Here is a 19523-nt window from a genome sequence, read left to right as displayed (position 1 = left end):
TCAATAAATATAATAGATTTCACTCCTGTAAAGCTAAACAATCAAATCTACCAATCTAGCGAGTTTTTAATCGTTTTGATGAACAGGAATGAATATTCATTATTGTAAACAGTCTACTTTATTTCTAGGAACTACTCAAACCCTCCAATTCCAGTTTATAATTCTACAGTCATTTCTTATTCTAAATTGTTTAGTATGCATATTGGTCTGTTTGATAAATGCTTTTCTCATTAAAATAACACTGTCGGCTTTTCAGACTGTACGAATCTTCAATTTCCTCCTTTTGGGTGCCATCGAACAGCAACATTTCTGAATGTTAATAAAAAGTCAGAATAGGTATGCATTCCTCGGATTGAAACCATTATACGTATGTGTGTGTTTCAGGCACCCCACACTGGATAGATTTTCATCCTTCTATCATTTACAACTCAGGAGAAGAGCGATTGCACATCTGGGGGGACGTACTAGAATTGCTTTCTAATTTTCTTTTCAGAAAAGCACGTATCAATAAAAAAGGTGATCATGTCGCGCCTCAAGTACGGCGACAACAGCATCGTCTTATTAAAGCCGTTTTATTGTGAGGCTGAATTGACATGTTCTAGCTCACCGGCAGCACCTCAATAGTTAAAGCGGCACACCAAATACGTTGTTTTCTCATCTGTGGTGCTCCCACTTCACAGACCGCTACAGTAGGAAGATGGCGACTGAGGGAGCAAGCGGCGAGCAGCCTCCTCCGATTCAAACATTAGCAACTGCACTGCAAGGAAGCGTCGAAGCGGTAAGACTTTCCATGAAACGCCAGGACAATAATACAAATCTAAATACCTATAATCTTTAGTTCCCAAGACATTCCAGCCCTCGAGATCCCTTTCGTATGATACGCAGTGGGTCTACAGTGACTATGGATGTTATTTTTTGGACAATGTAGCAGTGCTAAGCAAGCGCTCCAGCTAGCCTAATAGAGTAATTGTGTTGAGGAGTTGTTCATGGGAATATTTTGTATGAATAAAAAAATAGCACTCCAGTATGACTGGGGAGAATATTCACACCAAAACAGGTTGCTGTATTTTTTTTACCGTCCTTTTCATTTTTTTTAACACACGAGAGGTGTGAGTGGGGCTTTGTAAGCAAAGCGAAATCAGTTGAGCTGGTGTCGATAAGAAAAAGTGCAGATGTGCACTGTGATTTGCGGATATTACTGTGGTGGACTGGATGAGGTGGTTTTCCATTATTTTGTTCAGATTTCTAAGAACATTTCATTTTCACGAGTTTGTGGAGGGTTAAACAAATATTTAAGCCGAGCTTTAATCGTTTTTCGCGTCATGGCAATGTATATGAACGTGACGCAGATTCTGTATTTGTAGACACGATGTTAAGATCTGTGAAAACCGATACATATGGATACATTGTTTTGGGTTTTCACCAACGGAAGGAGAGCGAGGTATTTAGACCGAAGAATATAAATGGTTAACAAAGCTGGCTTAAAGCTTGACATAGGTTTCTCATTTCTCATTTTATCGCAAATAGTACAGTGCGTTTAATAAGGCTGCGGACACAAGTTACTTTCTCCGTTTTGTAATGTTCAGTTACAAGATTTAGACTATGTCCCGTTATTAAAACCCATATTCTTAAAATCAGTGTTAATCATGACTATTTAACGAAATTCTTGGTTATTGATATTGGTTATTAAAAAAATCCATAATACTTCACGATAGACCGTAAGTAGTAAATTGATTACTTTTGGTGATAAAGCGTATTGTACTCTAGCCTTACGTGCTGGTTGACATAAAGTATCTTGTATTTTCTCTGCATTTTGTAAATTGTGTAGGTTAATGCAGTATCCTGCACTTTCTTGCTCTATTACAACGTGTAACTAGAACACTGTACCTGTGTGTAGTGTTTCACTATAGAAAAACACAATTGCTAAATGTTAAGGCCGTGGATAAAGGCATCCATCAATCGTTTTTCTGAACATTTTTTAACAATTTTAGGAAAATGCAAAAAGCAAACCATTCGGAAGCACTAGTTTCAATAATGCTCAGTAATGAAGCATAAGTAACATTAGGGTCTGTAAGGCTATCTTGGTGTTTTCAACCTTGTCTGACTAAAAAGTGTAACATTACCTAGGCCCCCTGAAAACGGCTTTATTTAGCTATTGGACAGCCGGGTTTTAAATAAGACTTATTTTCTCCCTAAAACCTCAGCGACCCCACTCCTGCACCCCACTCTTTGTTACGCAGTTGCCATATTCTGTGGTGCTCTTTAAAAAAATCGAACCATTGACTGACTTGGGTGAAAGGAGACGGTTAAATTATGTAAAATAGTTTCTTCCCAGAAATGAACGAAGGCTTCTCTTCTCCAGGGAGTCTACGAACCGGGCCGTGCAAAACTAGCGCAGGGTATGTGCGGCCGTAATATGTATCTCGAATGTGCCAGGACCTGGCTGCCCCCCTCTCTTTGTGATGATAAATTAATCAGTTATCCCCGGGGAGGGAGCCGCGGAACCTTGCGTCTTTGCTGTCGTATGCTTGGCTTAATTTCTGGATCCCAATATACTGCCTCTGTTGACGGATCAGTTGACGGTTGGTGGGCAGGTTTTCTGCTCCGGCAGTAAATGCAAGTAAACATTTCTTTAAACAAACCAAAAGAATAATTAGATTAATTGTAGCAGGTTAAAATAAAAGTGAAACAAGTCAGGTTCCTGCGAAAAAAACACAGTGCGTTTGACAGTGGACAGTGTGGGAACTGAATATGGTTGTTAGACATGTTACTAATTTTATCTTAATTTCAGTGACTCAGCAGTAGAGCCGAAAGCACTGTATTATCTAACCTAACTTTAAGAGCAGTGTGTGACGAGGATTACAGAAGATATTTACAGTTTACTGTATTATTGTAATATTTACATTTTAACCCAGTTTGAATTCCTAGCTGTGCTGAAATTCCATATGGTGTTTGTACTTTTTAATTGGCTTTAGAGGCAAAATTCTTCCTTTTGTGAATAAAAATTGCAAGGACTTGCCTAATGTACAGATGGTAGAATTTAAATATATATATTCTTACTTATATTATTGGGTGATTCTACATTCTGCTGTCATTAGGAATCCCTTGTTTCAGAATCTGACTTTTTGATTATGAACTAGTTCAGAATAGTTTAGGGCCTCATCAACTTCACTCTTGTCCAAACCTTACCCAGTATGTTCTCTTATATACAGTACATATATGCAAAGTTGGCTTTTTAATGCTTTTGGACCACTTATTTGACTTTATGGAAGATCCAAAAATATTTATGGTGCATACATTTACCAATGTTATAATAGCTTCTGAGTTCTTGTTATACCTTATTGAAAATATAGCTATCAATTTTATGTTTAGATAACATTTTCTCTGCATTACTTTAAAAGCTGATATGAATCCATGTAAAGAGTCCAATTTTAGGGACAGCTTCACAATTTATTTTTAGAAAAAAAAAGATCTTTGAATAAACTTTGCCATAACAGGAACTTTAATAATGAACTAGGTCACTTTTTCTTTTGTAGAATGGGTCCTTTAAGGTGAAGCAGAATTTTTCAAACTCAGAAAGACCTGGTTTACTAGAATAGAAACGTGAAAGTAACTGTTTTTGTACTTCACACAGCTCATGGGACAAATAAGTCATGTCGGTTGTTACAGACGTCCTTTGCTGTAATGCTGAAATGAAACGAATTCTGATCATGCTAATTAACACTCGGCCCACATCCTAAATTCCCTAGTTGTAACGGACACGGACTGGAATCCGTGTCAGATCTTGTAGAAGACCCTATACGATGCGGTAAGAGCTGGAGAAAACAGGAGGCGTGGTAAAAAGGAACACACAGGGGTTTAATAGTGCACAAAATAATAGTGACAGTCCGTGAGACAGTGTACGGGGAAGACAAAACGGCATCCAAATCCAAACAGGTCCAAGGGCAGGTCAAAGCACGGTCCGAAAGTCCAACTGGAAATCCATCCTGGGACGCGACAAAGTTAAAATCCCCGGGAGGGGGGAGCACACGGAAAAATGAAACATGGAGGTCCAAGGGTGACGGGGCGAGATCCTCCAGACCCCGGGCTCAGGAAACGGGAGGTGTCGGGGATGAGGTCTGTGCCCTCAGGAGACGGACGTAGGGTTTCCTGGTGCTAGGCGAGCCTCGCGACATCTTACCCTACTGATGAGCCCCGAGGACTGGAGGAGCTGGTCTTTAAATAATAACACTAAAAGGGTACACCTGGAGAGCTAAATGACACGAACAATAATGAGAGCAGTGGAGCGCCCTCTAGGGAGGGATGTCGGGCGTGACACTAGTGTTAGGAAATCAGTCAAACTGAACTGTTTGCCTGTTATCACACCTTGATAGGAAAAGGAAATATAAATAATATGCATCCTCTTTGGAAAGTACAGTTGCAGTCAATGTATGAAGTTGCCTATCTGCCAGCCAGAAAGAGATTATCTTTGCTTTCAGATGGAAAAATACAAGCAAAACCTCAACTGTTCTGCTCAAAGGAAGGCAGCTTTGAAGTGAAAGTATATTTTGTAACTCTGAACATAAACGTTTGTCATTGAACTTGCCTTGTTTATAAAGTGTGTTCGGTTTAGGAAGGCTAACAGTGCCAGAATGACGCAACACGCTGTAGAATTTGTATTACTGTTGAGTCGGAGAAACCATGGCAGATAGTAATTATCTCAAAACATACCAACAAACCATTTTTAACCATGGTAACAACACAACCCCAGTTACATCAAAGAATAAGAAATAAAACAGTGAAAGCATGCATTTACTGTTGTTGTTTGGCTTTTTATTAAATCTTAAAACAGTTTGCAAATGTGAAGGCTTTTCATCCCACCTAGCTTATGTAGTTGCTAGTAGACACAGAAAGAGTCCAAGAGAACAAAAAAAGACTATAGACCTGGTGGGCAAACTTGGGTCAAAACACAGGAGTTCGCGTGAGTTTTAGTATGTGAACTGTTGTAATAAAGTCAGAAATGGCTGTCTGGGGATCCTGTGGGGGTAGTGGTCTTCTCATTTCAGATGGTCTCTAAACTGATTTAGTTGAACAAATCACCTGTTTAAGTGATCAAAGCAAATTTGTTCCAAGTGTTTAGAAACTGAGAAGCATGAGGGTGGCCTATAAAAGCTTCTACATTGTGGCTTTCCTGGATGACGATCGGCCACCTCTGCTGTAGATTCGCCAGGACTAATGCTACAAAGATTTTAAATCACAACCCTTTGTTTCTGGTTACTACAGTGGGGGGTTCTGGTTTGAGCAATAATGAAATATCTCGTGTCAATCTGTGTTGCAGAAATGTGAGTTTAACATGGATAATCTCAGCAAACCCGAGCTCCTGACGCTTCTGAGTATAATGGAGGGGGAGCTGGAAGCCAGGGACTTGGTGATCGAGGCCTTGCGGGTGAGTTCTGCTCTCGTCGTACAGTAATATCTGCCTGTTTTCTGCTACATTGAGTATACTTCAATGACAAGATGATGTCTTGCTAAAGATCCTCGCGCACAAATGTTGTCTAGAAAACAAGGCTGGGTTCAAAGGTTCACCATCTTAAAGATTTGCAGGCTAGAGAATTGCAGGAATATCAAAATGTTTGATGATTCATTAGGTATTCCTACAGTGGCGATCATAGCAGCAGGCATCCTCTAGTCAATTATTTTGCTTGCTTAACAACTTTGATGGGTGTTAAAAGTTATTTTAAATATAGTGCTTTAAGTACTTTATCTGTGTCTTTTGGCTACGCTTACTTATCTGTTTTAGAATTAACTCCACCCACTACACTCACATTCCTCTAACAACTGGTCATTATGTGACCAATCATTAGTGCAAGCCTTGTACACAGTGTACTACAAATGTCAGTTCTTTCTGTCTGAAATTATCTTGGTGATTTACTGCTGAGTGCCTTCTCCAGCAGTTTAAATACAGCTGCAAATCCAGTTAAAGTTAAGTTCCTTTGTAAAAATATAGAGTCGGAATGCTGTTCTATTGTGTTGGTTTTTGTTATAAACATAGTAATTTGTTAATATTAATTAATTAATAATGTAATTGTTTTCTAAAGAAATACATGTAATAATGTAATAAATGGAACATTTATGGTTGATATTGCTCTAACTAGTTCTATACAGTATATTCAATGAATTTGTGTTACATGCTGTTTATGGATTGAAACAAATATAAATTAACACTTTACATTTGGTGTTTTATTGTGCATCCATTAGCTGATTTGTTTTAACCTGGTCAAAAAACTGTTCACGGCCCTTACAAATTGTAGGTATGTAAACATTGTGTATTTTAAAGTCGATTTCAAATTTGAAAATATACCTAGTTTTACTTTTTTTTTATTTTGTTTGGAAATACTTATATGTATTATTCATTTTATATGGAGTGCTTGTAAGGTAACAAGCTTCAATTAAATATTAGTTATCTGAATCTGTACACTAGAAAAATATGCAAAAGGTTCAAGCATTTATGTATTTCAGACCTTTAAACTAAAGAATATGCTACTTTTAAGTGCAGCATAGTGCTGTGAAAAGCTTTTTTCTTTTAGCTAAGTGTGTCTACCAAGAAAAATATATACTGTATGCTGGTGATGGTTTTTGGTTGATCTAGTAGAATACTTGTTATTAACTAATTCACATTCATTTCACCTTTTAACTAAAAAGTCTCGAGCCCTATGTGGCTGGTTGGTCCTTTCAGTTCCTGTTTTTCAGTCTTTTATAGTACGTGACTAAAATTTAGTACTTTTATAAAAGTAAGGGAATATAGCAGAAATACTGAACTGTGAAACATTAGAAAATGAAAGGAAATACAGCAGCAATATTGAGCTGTGAAACTAAAAAGGTAAAAAGAGGGATGAATTGAAATCAACATCTGTTGAGTGTATTTAGGTACTATTGCCCATCTAAATCTTCATGCTTCACTCTTTCAGCAGTTACAATTTCTGTATGTAAAAAGTGAAAATAGTTTCATAGTTCAATAGTTCATCAGAAGCTTTTTGTTTTTGTAACAAGTAGTGTAGTACTGAAACAATATTTTTGCACAGACAACTATTCAATCATGTTATATATGAATGCAGATGCACCATCCCACTTAAGAAGATGGATTAGTGTAAGACTTTTCTTCCAGTCTTATTATATATCTGAAAATGAAATGTTCTTTAAACAAAATCTACCAAATCTAATCAGAGGTGCTCATATTTTAAAATTAATTTAGTTGTTTATATTAATAACATTGATAAAGCAGCTTTTACATGTAGCAGGCAGCATAATATTCATGGTTTATTCCATGCTGAAAAGAGAAGAAAGAAAACACAACGTTTCGGCCGTGAAGCCTTCTTCAGGTGTCACACCTGCAGACTATGTATGCTGACGCAGCTACCCACCTGAGCATAATATTGAGTTTTTTGTGTTCTTAAATAAACTCATGCCAAAGCAGACTGGAGGTATATGCTGTAGAAACCAAGGTAAATGTAAAACTTTATGGTTTTACTGTAACTTGGATGGAAATAAGACTCCTATAGTCAAACATATTTTCAAACTAACAGTTTTAATGAACTGTAGATTCTTCTATACAGCTTAAACCCACATACATGGGATGCTGATTATTTCATACAGTATGTAATATCAAAATCTCAAATTGATTTTCATAGATTTCATAGTACATCCACACACATATATTGGAACATTAAGCCAATCATTGAGATTGTCAGTACTTTTTTTTTCCTTTAGTGTTATTTAAAAAATAAGTAAGTTCGTGGATGCAGGGAACACGTACTGTCAAAAACTCACTCTAAAAATGCTATTTTTTACTGTTTTGAAAATGGTTCATTCAAACTTTATTCCAGCATAATACCTTATCACATACAGTCTTTGACCAGTTGTAAATCTTGTATTCACTTTGTTGTATTTAACATGTACTTTTAAAAAACAAAATATAATTTTGCATTATTCATGCACTAGAGAATATTCGGATTTCCTTCTGTTGCCGAATCACTTCAAGAATGAATTTTTTTTGGCGGTGGGATGAAACAATTTACTTTTGACTCAAATATCCATTTATAGAATGACATTTACAAAAATGACATCCGATAAGACACAGGGCTCATTTATTTTGCCTCATGAATTAGAATGAGTATAAGGCTGTGGATGTGCTTAAACACTTGAAGAATCAAGAACTCTTAGGAACACTGTCTGATCAGGAATTGAGGTTGATGTTTTTGTAATGATGTGCAGGTATAGCGACTCAAAATCAATACTAACCTAATGATGGAAAGTCTGTACAATACAGGTCATAATATCTCCTATAAGTTTTTTTCATACTCTGTTCTTTGTCACTTATTGCATGATGGATTTTAATTGGTCATTCTCCTCCATTCTATCTATATGAAACAGATTATGACATCTGGGCAGTTTCTTTGTTCAGCGCAGTGCCTTTATTCATCAGGGGCATGTTTTGCATTCTTCAGGGAGTGCACATTCCAATACTCAGTACGTCTTCTTTTCTCTGACGCGTTTGCAGCATGGCTCGTTTTTTCAGCTATGCGATTCTGCAGTACAACTCAGAAGCCACAGACACGCCTTTATATAGCAAATTGTGATTGAAAATGTAAATTTATTGATTTCTTGCTTGGTTTGAGGACAAGCACCATGGGGACAAGAGCCAGAACCCACACCTGCTGATGTGGTTGGTGAAGGGGTGATGTGCAATGAAAGCTGGGAAATAAGAGTTTTAATTTCTATACCCTACAAAGCAGGTGATTGTTGGAAACTGAGTTCTGTAATTCTCTCAGAATATCTTCTTTCTTTATGAATTACAATGATCACTTCATAGATACATGTGGGAGAATATTGGTTTATTTAATTTTTTTTAATCAAGCTAACCGTCTGAGCTGTAATGACATGAATTACAGGACACATATGTGAATGTTTATAGTTTGTTAAGTGATAATGCAAGAAAAAGCAAGAGGGACTGAAATTTTAGAGGCAGGTTTTGTATCCAGCTGTGGTAAATTGTCTTGGCTTATGCAAACAGTTGGCCCATTGTCTAGTGTAAATTCTTCAGAACTTGTTCCCAGAGCAATTAATGTGGTTCTAAAATATACTACTATGTTGCCTCTCTCAAGCCATTATTTATGTATATTGTATTCTGCAGATGTTTCCTCCTGGGGAGCTGATGGTTAGAACCTTTGGTCTCTCATCTTGACCACCCAAAAAACAATATAATGCACTTTTCTAAGTTAGGAAGGTATGTGCCTCAGTCTTCATGGATCCCAGCTCTCCAGAATATTTATTGATGAAGCAGAGAAGATTTTTCACTGTTCCCTCCGTATGTGATACAGCATTTCATGGCATAATCCAAATGACCTCTTTATTGCTATTTGTAACTTTATAATGACTCTTCTATATTGCAGTGGTGTTAATAAGCTTTGATGAAGGAGGCCCGTTTTATTGAAACTAGGGTTGTGCTCAATAGTCTGTTGGCCTGCATTCAATATAAGGTTAATGAAAAGAATGGTAGGACTGGAGAAAAAAAATCAACATCACGAGGATCCCAAGACAAAGGGAATTTCTAACTGTTTAGTGGAGTTTAATGCTGTGGATTATCAAACATTTTTGGATGTGGAAACCAATGAACTCCTGTCTTCTGAATGTCTGGAGCCTTGTTACTCTTTGCCCAGCAGGAGGTTAAAGTCTACAGTGCTGTTTTAAGATGCATGCAGATGCTGCTTAAGGATCAAGGTGTGCAGATGCTGCTTAGGATATCAGGACTAAGCTTTAAAACTCATATTTGGAGCTCTGATGTGTTGCTGGTGACAATGAGTTTAAATGCACAATGGACATGAATTACATCTTACTGAAGGCAGTGATAATAGAGAATGAGCACTCGTTATTTATTAATATTATATTAATATGAGAACTACACAATGCGCTGCAACAATTTCTGTACTTTCTTCTCTTGTGATCTGCATTGCTTGTGGAGTGCATTTTTGTTTTGTTTTGATGCTGAAAGCTACTTCAGTTAAGTTGAAGATTTGTTGGCTGAATCATGCAAAAGAAGTCAGGTCTTATGCTGTCTTTTTTTGTAGTTGATAATGTTTATTTATATACAGTTGCTATTATAAATTGGCAAATGTAGCAGTTAAAATTCAAAACTTTTCTATTTATAGAAGTATTCGAGCTTAGCAATTGTTTTAAATTTTTATGACATTATTTCATTTTGTGAAATGTGTATCCCGAAAAAAAGAAAACAGTTTTTAGAAATTGATAACAATTTTACCTTAAAGTACCATACCTGCATTATTTCTAAATATTGACGTCAGTATTGGCCGATATGGTTTGGGAATCATCCTCTATCAGTATCAATCTAAAAACTGTATTGTGGAGCCCGAATAGAAACTGTAGTAAGGCTTGGAGTTTTTTTTAAATTTAGAGTCACCAGTTATTTTTGTTATACTCACCCAACTTGGAATTGTCAATTGGGTGTTTTTCACATCTCGGTTCGTAGCTATGGATCCCCTGACAGCACACAGTGGAGAATGAAGAGCAGAAGTGTAGACAGACTCCTCCAACCCACCCACTTTGGAGCTATTCATTTTTTAACATGTCAGAGGTGAAGACAGCTGTGTCCCAGAGGTTCTGTTTGGTGTGTCCCTAACCAGCGTCACCCCACGGAGATCATTGTGTCTATAAGTGCTGACTAGGGCACAGGGATTACTGACAGCTGAAAGAGCCCTTCCAACTAATCCCACCCCACCTCATGTTTTGAGGTGTAATATGTTACTTACGTATGGCTGGTTTGTTAAGCTTTATGTACTATGCATACTGCTACAGAATCTATAATTTGCTTATTCAAAATGATTAATTGAAATGTTTTTCTATGTGTGCACCACTTGAGGGTTTTTTGGAAGCACTAACATTGGAATAGTATGGTAATCTATTATGATAAGGAAAAAGAATTACAATAATGAGAAATACCCAACTGTTTTATGAGGGTGACCCTTTAATGCGTTTTATTAATTTGCTCAAATCCTTATGTTTGACACAATAATTAAATAATTAAAATGATTTTTTTTTGCCATGCTACTGTTTTAAAGTCTATTTTTAAATGACTTGTAAATTTCATTTTTATTTTTATGCTTTCTCTTCTGTTTATAAATGTATAATCATGATCACGGGAATAACAAGTGATGACTAAGGCACAGTTTTCATAATTTGTTTTTATGTTTTCACTCTGAAAATGGGTGCAGGACAAGATGCATTCAATTATTATTGTAATATACAGATGATTTATTCTATACAGGATCACTGGATATTATTTTCAATTCAATTAACATTACCACAGTTTATTGGAATGCATTTTTGGACCTCTGCCTCATAAAGAAAATGGGCAATAGGATACAAGATCCAATACCATTATTCCGTGAAGCTGTGAATTATTAAGGGGATCTTATTACAATTAATTATCAAGCTTGATAACATTATTGAGATTAAGTACCTTTTTCACAAGACAGACAGTGCATGAATATCAGAAGATAAAAAATTACATCTCTTTACTAATATACTGTAGGATCAAACCTGCAAATATGCATGCAAGATTTTAATCCTGAGAAAACAGAACACAGTGTAAAAAGACATAGCGTTAGGATCTGTCTTGCAGGACTATTCTATAATGACTGATGTGGCAGGTACTATATTCCAGACATCATATTTTTGGCAGGAGTCGAATGTTGGAATAATACAACAAAATCCTGTCTATTGAGTGATCCACTTAAATTTCCTTAACGGACAGTATCTGACCCTTTCCAGACTGAATTTTATGAAGACTCTAGTTCCTTTTACACAGTCTGTTCAGGGGGGAAGGTGAGCACATTTTTACATGTTTTGGGTGTGTCCTGAGGTTACAGGTCCCTTCCGTGTTTTCCATTATTCTTAATACTGATATACCCTTTTCACATTTAGTACTTATGCTGGGCTCTGACACCGATCTGGGCACCTCATACAGTATCAAAATGGATGTGGCTGGCTGGTCTAAATTCAGCCAAAACATTTTTGGCACTGCCTTGAGAGTCTCTGTATTCCCTGTCCTGGCATCACTGGATATAAATTATTATCACAGTGCCAGGAAGCAGTAGGGGGAGCTTGGAATGATGGAGTCAATGCCTGGTTGCGTGTGGTCTCCACTGAAGCTCTTTGACCTTATTGTAGAGATTCTTAGGTAATTAATATGGGAGAAAAATACTACTGAGGTGAATGAGCGATGGGTGAGGGGCCTTTATGTGGAGTGGGGATTTTTGTTTTGTTTTGGTATTTTATAGTGTTTATGAACATAAAAATAAAATGTGTTCATATAACAGAATTACATTTTTGTACTTTCTGCTCCAGTCCTATTTTTTTTGTGGTATGCACATTTTATGCAGTTCAGAGCCCTAAAATTTACAATTATAAACAATTATAATGTCAGATATTGTTAATGGAGACTGATGTTACATGAAAGTGACTTGGGGAATGTTAATAATGCTTTTTTCAGATCAAGAATTAATAATTTTTAAAATGGCAGAACATACTCTGAAATTGTGCCTTTTAATTTGAGGACTATGGCAAAAATATCAGTAGATATAATTATATAATGATTTGCCAATGTGAGAGAATAGAATTCCTTCTTCCAAATTGTCTACATGAATCATTTAAATTAGGATCAGAATTTCACTGTTGCAACAAATGTACAGTACCATATTTACTGTATTCCACTCCAAAACAAAACTCACTTTTTGTAGGCATTAATTAGATTCTAAATACTATTTGCTTTGCATAAAAAGAACATTCAAAACAATTGCTCCTTGTATAAAGAATGATGGTATTTGTTTCTGTTGATTTACCTTTATATAGGATACTGTGTTAAGAATATCAGGTGCAAACATATGAGGTGCTAGTTTCATGTCATGTTTAAGATGTCCCTGTTGCTGTTTCCAGTTTTTCATTTGTATCCATTAAGGTTAAACTAAAATAATATTTCATGAAGCATGGGTTTTCTTACCTACTCCTACATTAACACTTTCTGATCTTCCATCATTGTAAACTCTTAATTCCATTAGCACAGCTTTAATTATTACCTAAGGTGAAATGTTTGTAATAAGTAACAAGTAGTGTCCTACATTTAGTGTGTTGATTTTTTGACATATGATTTGATGTTCCTTTAAACATGCCTTTGGCTAATTCTATTTCATAGTTAAAAGCACTAAAAACGTGCAGGTGACACTGATCACTGATCAGATTAAAAAGACTAGTGAAGCTTGTGATATCATTATTATAATTATTATTATTACTATTATTATTATTATTTTGCATAATTGTAGTGTGGAGAAGACTCAGTGGGGCAGCTGATCGCCTTTTAAAGTGAGTTTTGTTGTTAAAGAATACAGAGGACACTGAATAATGGACCGTGTTGGTATGAGGACCATGCTAGTTAAGTGTACTACTGTACAAGATGTTAATGACACTGGAAACCACTCTGCATACTCTCCCCATTACGGAGAAACAGTCTACGGGGTCTCAGGCTCATGTTCTTCTTGATAGGAAATCTTGGTCAGACGTTTTGGCACCTGTTTAATTCAGATGCAGTATGAATAATAGCGGTGTCTTGGACAGGCTTATGCAAAATTAATGCACTTTATGTCCTTATCATTCCCTTTTGCAAGCTGTTTTTGGATGTAAGAATAGCTAACACAAATACGGTTATTTGATTTATTTACACTGTATGAGGGTGCTATTAGAAACACCCTTGAAAATCTAACAGAGCATTCCTATTTTCTAGCAGTGGGGGTTCACAGATGCCGGGCATTTAGGAAGGTCTGAGATTTAAAAAATACAGGGATTTAGGACACTGCTTATGTAGGTCACAGTGACCTACTTTTTTCATCTTGTTGAATCCTGATTGGCTAGTTTGTTAAATTCTAGGCCTTGGTCTTCTGCTACTTCTTGATTTGATGACATGTTCCTTTGATGTTTATTAAATTAAGCTATTTATGATACTGTGAACATTTCATGCTGTTGATACATAATTGAAAGAGCTACTGAAGTTAGTATCGAATACATCTATAAACAGGAAGCTGGAATAGCTATGTTCCTATTGTTCAATGGCACATCCTTGCCTTGTGAGTTGAGAGGTTCAGTGTGACTGAAGTTCTGTGGTGCTCAGATTGAAATTCTAGATTAGAAAAAACACATTTTTCGCATTTTTTACCAATTTCTGTACAAAGGTTTTAAGGATTTGTATGAGAAATATTTAAAGGACTTGTACCAGAACACTTTCAATTTCTGAAACTGGCAAAATACCTAATCTGAGCTCTAGCTTGAGATTTAAAACTGTAAAAAAAACCTTCTGACTATGATGTGGGAGCTTGTTTCTAAGAAGATTTCTTTGACTGGTGATACAGGTTAAGAGCCAGAGGATTTAGCAGAGAATGTAACTATTGCCAAGGAGACAGGCTTATTGTGCTATTATTTTACTTATTATTTTTATGATTTAAATTGCTTTTCATAGACATTGTACCATTTTAATTCATTTCAAAATATAAATACATAAATCAAATTAATCTTTTCATTTTGCCATGACATTAAATACTCATGAATATTTGGTGTTGCAAAAGTACTAGATTTCAGGATTTTACTATGACTTTAGGACAAGGTTCTTGCTGGTTTTATGTTCTTGATTTTGTGTCCTATTCTACTATGCATAGTATCTAATTATGTACCATTTCAAATGGAAATGTTAAGGATAAAGTAGATATTCGTAATTTTCAAAAAACACGCAGATGTGTGATGTCTTTAGAGATTATATGACCTTTAAGTAAAAATTATTAAATTCTTTCAGATGATTATATGATTAAATTCATTATTACATTTCCATGTAGGCATGATGCTTCTTTTAAATAAATAATTAATACACTAACAATAAGAACTTTGGCATTAGACAGGCATTCTTCTGATATAATGTGCTTAAAATACTCTGAACAGCTAACTTAAAAATAAAATATACTAGCCCCTATATTACCTACATGACAAATTGCTCTGCTCGGCTTGCATTTGTTCTGATATTCTCCCCTATAGGCAATATAATTATAAAACCAATATTAAAGTTACAAAGAATAATATACACTAGAGATGGTAGGATTTTTTTCAATATAAATCTTTATTCAGTATTCAGTATAATCTCATTTTTGTTTTCTGGGGTATAAATTGAACATTTAGCTTGGAGATTTTTTTCAGTGTTAACAAATGTTATTATTTTTATTATAATAAACACTTTTATATAGTAGCTTTGAAAGAAGCATCTCAGAATGCTCTACACCAGGTGTGAAAAAGGATAGCAGAGGTTCAGCAGAAGATACATGGTCGTGAGAAAATGGAGAAGAAACAGACACAAATTAAATAAAAGCCTTTCTGAAAAGAGATATAAATACCATCAGGGGCGTAGCAAGAGAAGGCCCAATCACTCCGAGGGTGTTAATGAGATTGGAGGACATACAGAAGATCAGTGTCAGACGAACGAATGTTGTGAGGTGGGGAGTAGACAAATAGTAAGTTAGATAGGTACTGAGGTCCCAAGGCTTGTAGAGCCTTATAGGTGAGCCTGAGGATTTTGAAGTTGACTTGAAACCAGTGAAAGGAATCTAAGACGGGTGTAATGTGATCACTGGCACGCGACCCGGCATTTGTTCAGTGTGGATTTAGATACCTCAGTGAGTAGGGCATATATTAAGGTTTCAAAATACCACAGACAAAATACTGAAAAAAGATTAAAATTTTCCTCGGCACACAAAATACCTCCCTTCCCACTCCAATCAGTGGTAACCCCCTGTGAAATACACAGCACAGAATGCCAAGATCAAAGATCAAATTTATTTATCTGCTAAATTGGTAAAACCACATTGGAATGCTCTAGGTATAGGCTGATATCACTATTGAACTTGGATATAAAATTGTTTGTAAATGCGTTTTCTAAGTGGATGGAGATATGCATGAATCACCTAATACATCACGACCAGACAGGCTTCCTGAAGGGCTGACTGGTTGTGATAATATGTGGAGCCTGTATAGGTTGCCAGTGCTAGCATGATGGATAACATCTAAATGAGATGGACACTAATTTACTTGTTGCAAGAATCTACAGACTAAAGTGGGGATAGCAATGAAAATGGCAAACTGAATGTTATATGTAGAATGTAACTCAAAAGATACTTTATAATTCTGAGACCTCATTTAGAACAGATACAAATTTCCGCTCATGCTACGTTCCTTGGCTCAAAGTCAACCCCTTGGACTTCATCAGAATCAACAGTGAAACGAACCAGAGAAACTCAAATAGAAACTAAGGGGATGTGTACTTAAAACAAAGAACAGGAGAGATGTTTTGCAAAGGATTGTGTGAGTTCGGAGCAAATTACCCAGCCATATTGTCAAAGCGAGTACCCTGGCTTCTTTCAAGAAATAGTAGAATAAAATCATTAGATCAATTTTCTATTAAAAATCATTAGAGCTACAATAGATGCACTAAATGGCGTCCTTTCATGTAATTTGCAGATATTCTTATGGTCTTAAAAGTAGAATAATGCTAAATGAGGGACTGTAACGGAATGTCCTAGACTGGAAAGCTGAAGTATCTGAACCTTTTTAATCTTGAACCGAGAAGACTATGAGGGGAATTCACACATTTTTTCAAAAAAAGGAGTTGACAGAGTCAATCCACTGAACTTCTTCACCATAAACAGTGTAAAACGAACAAGAGGACACAAGTGGAAACTATGAGGAAGTGCTTTTAAAATCGAGAACAGATGGACTCCCACGCATGTGGTTGTTGGAGTATGAAACATGGATGAAGCTACCCAGCCATGTCGTTGAAGAAATCTCTGGATGAAATCGTTTGATGAAATGACTGCTAATTACCAAATGGTCTAGATGTGTCGAATGGCCTCCTCTCGTTAGTAACTCTTCTTATGTTCTTAAAAGAGTGCAACAGAGACCCTCCACTATCTGTCCTGTCACCCTCCCTCAACCAACCTATCACCATGAATCTGTGTAAACCAGGATCCACTAATGCCATGGAATACAATTTGGAGATATCTAATTAAGTGCCAACATTTTTTAGCCATGGTGAGTCCAGACAGCGAGATCCATTTCTGTTCTTGTGAAAGACCAAGATTGAAGGTATCCTTTAGCTAGATCATTGGAAGCAAAATCAGATTATTCTTGTCTAAAAAAATAAGCAAAGAAGAAGAAACCTGGACTCTGGACACTCCCAAAACCTCTGTAGAAGAGAAACATGGAGATTTCTTATTGTGCACAGCAACTGACTACTCTAGATATATTGTCTTGTTGTTCCAGTTAAAATGATAATGTTGCAAATCTGTCTGTAATATATGAATTCTGATTCTTTCATGAAGAATGATCTTTTTCATGGAAACCCAGGGTTTTAATGAAAAGCATTTTAAAATGGTTTCACTCTTGCTAACATGAGTTACTGTGTTGAATCTTTGCTTAAAAAAACTGTTTGTCCTCTTTAACTAAAGTGGATTCCTAGCCAATGATAATATCAAACCCTCATAATATCAAACTCTTAATTAGGATTATTATTTTTATAGTTTTCATTGAATAAGAAAATAGAACTGTTCCTTTATTGAATATTCTATGCTGTTGTAGCCTGTATTAAAAAGTTGCTGTCTTGAATGCAGAGATGAGCGTGGGATGTTTAATGCAATCTTATGAGTCATCTACCATCGTGGGAGAAAATTTGCATCAAGATTTCTAATAAAAATGTGTTGTTAAAATGGTATAATGTATGTTGATAAGTTGTAGTTATGACAAAAGGAACATTCTATCGTATAACCGTCTTTCTCTACAGTGCAAAAGAATGAAAAACTAGGAATCTGAAAGTTTGTCCTTACCAGCAAAGGTAAACAAAGGTCATGTTTAAGTGCTCCTAACCTATTGGCACATGTGCTTTTAGAATGTAGACTGTTACCCTAAGAGTTTCTTTGGGGTTATGTGATGCAGACATGAATAAAATGAAAAATATATTTCAGTTTTTTTTTTAAAATTGTTTTTCTTCTTGAGAACACTTTACTTTCACCCCTTTCATTCTACAGTTTACATTGTGGCTGAAGGACAGTGTTTCCCTTTAGACATGTGGTGCATTTTAACTGAACAGTTTTTTTTACCACACGTGAAGAGCTACAGTATATAGTCAATTACCAGAGCTATGTATTGAAACAACTTTGATTTTTTGAGTTCATAAAGCTGCAGCATACGTTACTTGTTTGGCCATTTATTGCACAGGGTAGTTTTCAGTTACACAGTACACTTGGTATTACTTGGCATATACAGTATATGAGAATGCATATAGAATATGCCCTATTGATTTGCATTTTATTATCCAAGATTACTTATGTGCTGCTGGGGTTTGTCTTGAGGAGTCCAAAAAACCCTAAGGCTGTCATTTACCTTCTGCAATATTAGTTCATTTGTACCTGAAAAAACAGAGATTGAATATTAATAATAAACTGTCTTTAAGTAGCACTGCATTTTCAACTTTTAGACAGACTTTCATTCTTTAGGCCATCTTGCCAGAGATCAGCTTTAGACTGTTAGTAAAATGTGTTATTTTTTGCTGTACATATAGGTAATAGGTCTTTCTTTCAGACCTCACATTAGTTTAATGTATACAGTGTTTTCGTTTTTGTCTTTCTCTGCTTGCCATACAGAATAAATGTATGGAAGCATCTTTGAGAACTGCCAAAGGCCTGGCACAGAGCAACAGGTGAATTGGGCAAATATTCTAACTTGAATAATATCTGTGTTGTTTCCATCAACACAATGACAACACACTAAACTTAACAACGTGGCATCTTGAGACTATGCTGCCCGAGGAACACAGAGATACTACATTAATGCTATTCTTACTTCACTTCATTAACTACAAATGCAACTGGAGCCCCTTGAACTTTGGACATCACAGACTTTCCTTGTGTTTCATTGTCAGCTGAAGTTAGCTGAACATGCAGTCTTTGAAGTTTCTGGCAGCAGGAATGAGGCTGGAATTGGAAAGATCAACATCTGCTTTCTCAAGAGTCAGAAAGCCACTTGTTACTGTAGTTCTTGAAATAAAATTGGCTTTGTTTCACCTTAATAAAATACACATTGTCATATGGGGGGATCAAATGAGATTGGTTGAAATTTTATAGTCCTCTAGGCTGCAGTGGTTTCATATTTGGGGATTTATTTTTTATGCTGTTTTTGTTGTTTGTGTGTGAAGTGGGCGTTCAAGTTTAGGTGGAAAGCGATAGGTCACTGCCGAACCCACCAGTATTGAAATGCGAATTATAATGTCGTTTTGAATGTTTCTAAAATGTTTTTTTTGTTTTATTTTCCAACTTCCTTGCAACACTTATGTAGTACATTATCATTCAGAGCAACTTTAGACTGATAAATTAGCTTACGCAATTAAATACAGA

The 19523-nt window shown here is 36.0% G+C and overlaps 1 protein-coding gene across 2 annotated transcripts in view; it reads left to right on the top strand.

The window, feature by feature from the left end:
- The first annotated feature begins 445 nt into the window (after positions 1-445).
- Positions 446-19523, top strand: part of cttnbp2 (cortactin binding protein 2) — an 82160-nt gene continuing 63082 nt past the window's right edge. Inside the window, exons 1-2 of one of the 2 annotated variants that reach the window (XR_011190096.1) lie at positions 446-778; positions 5318-5425. Coding sequence is in view for 1 of the 2 variants with exons in the window: in XM_015352342.2 (XP_015207828.2) it covers positions 698-778; positions 5318-5425 (189 nt within the window). In the remaining variant the exon portion in view is untranslated. The remainder of the gene's footprint in view (positions 779-5317; positions 5426-19523) is intronic. The other variant, XM_015352342.2, reaches the window with a different exon arrangement.

This window comes from Lepisosteus oculatus, chromosome 7 (assembly GCF_040954835.1).
Source record: "Lepisosteus oculatus isolate fLepOcu1 chromosome 7, fLepOcu1.hap2, whole genome shotgun sequence".
Classification (NCBI taxonomy): Eukaryota; Metazoa; Chordata; class Actinopteri; order Semionotiformes; family Lepisosteidae; genus Lepisosteus; species Lepisosteus oculatus.
The sequence above is the reverse complement of the archived record's forward strand: the minus strand, read 5'-3'. Positions and strand labels throughout refer to the sequence as shown.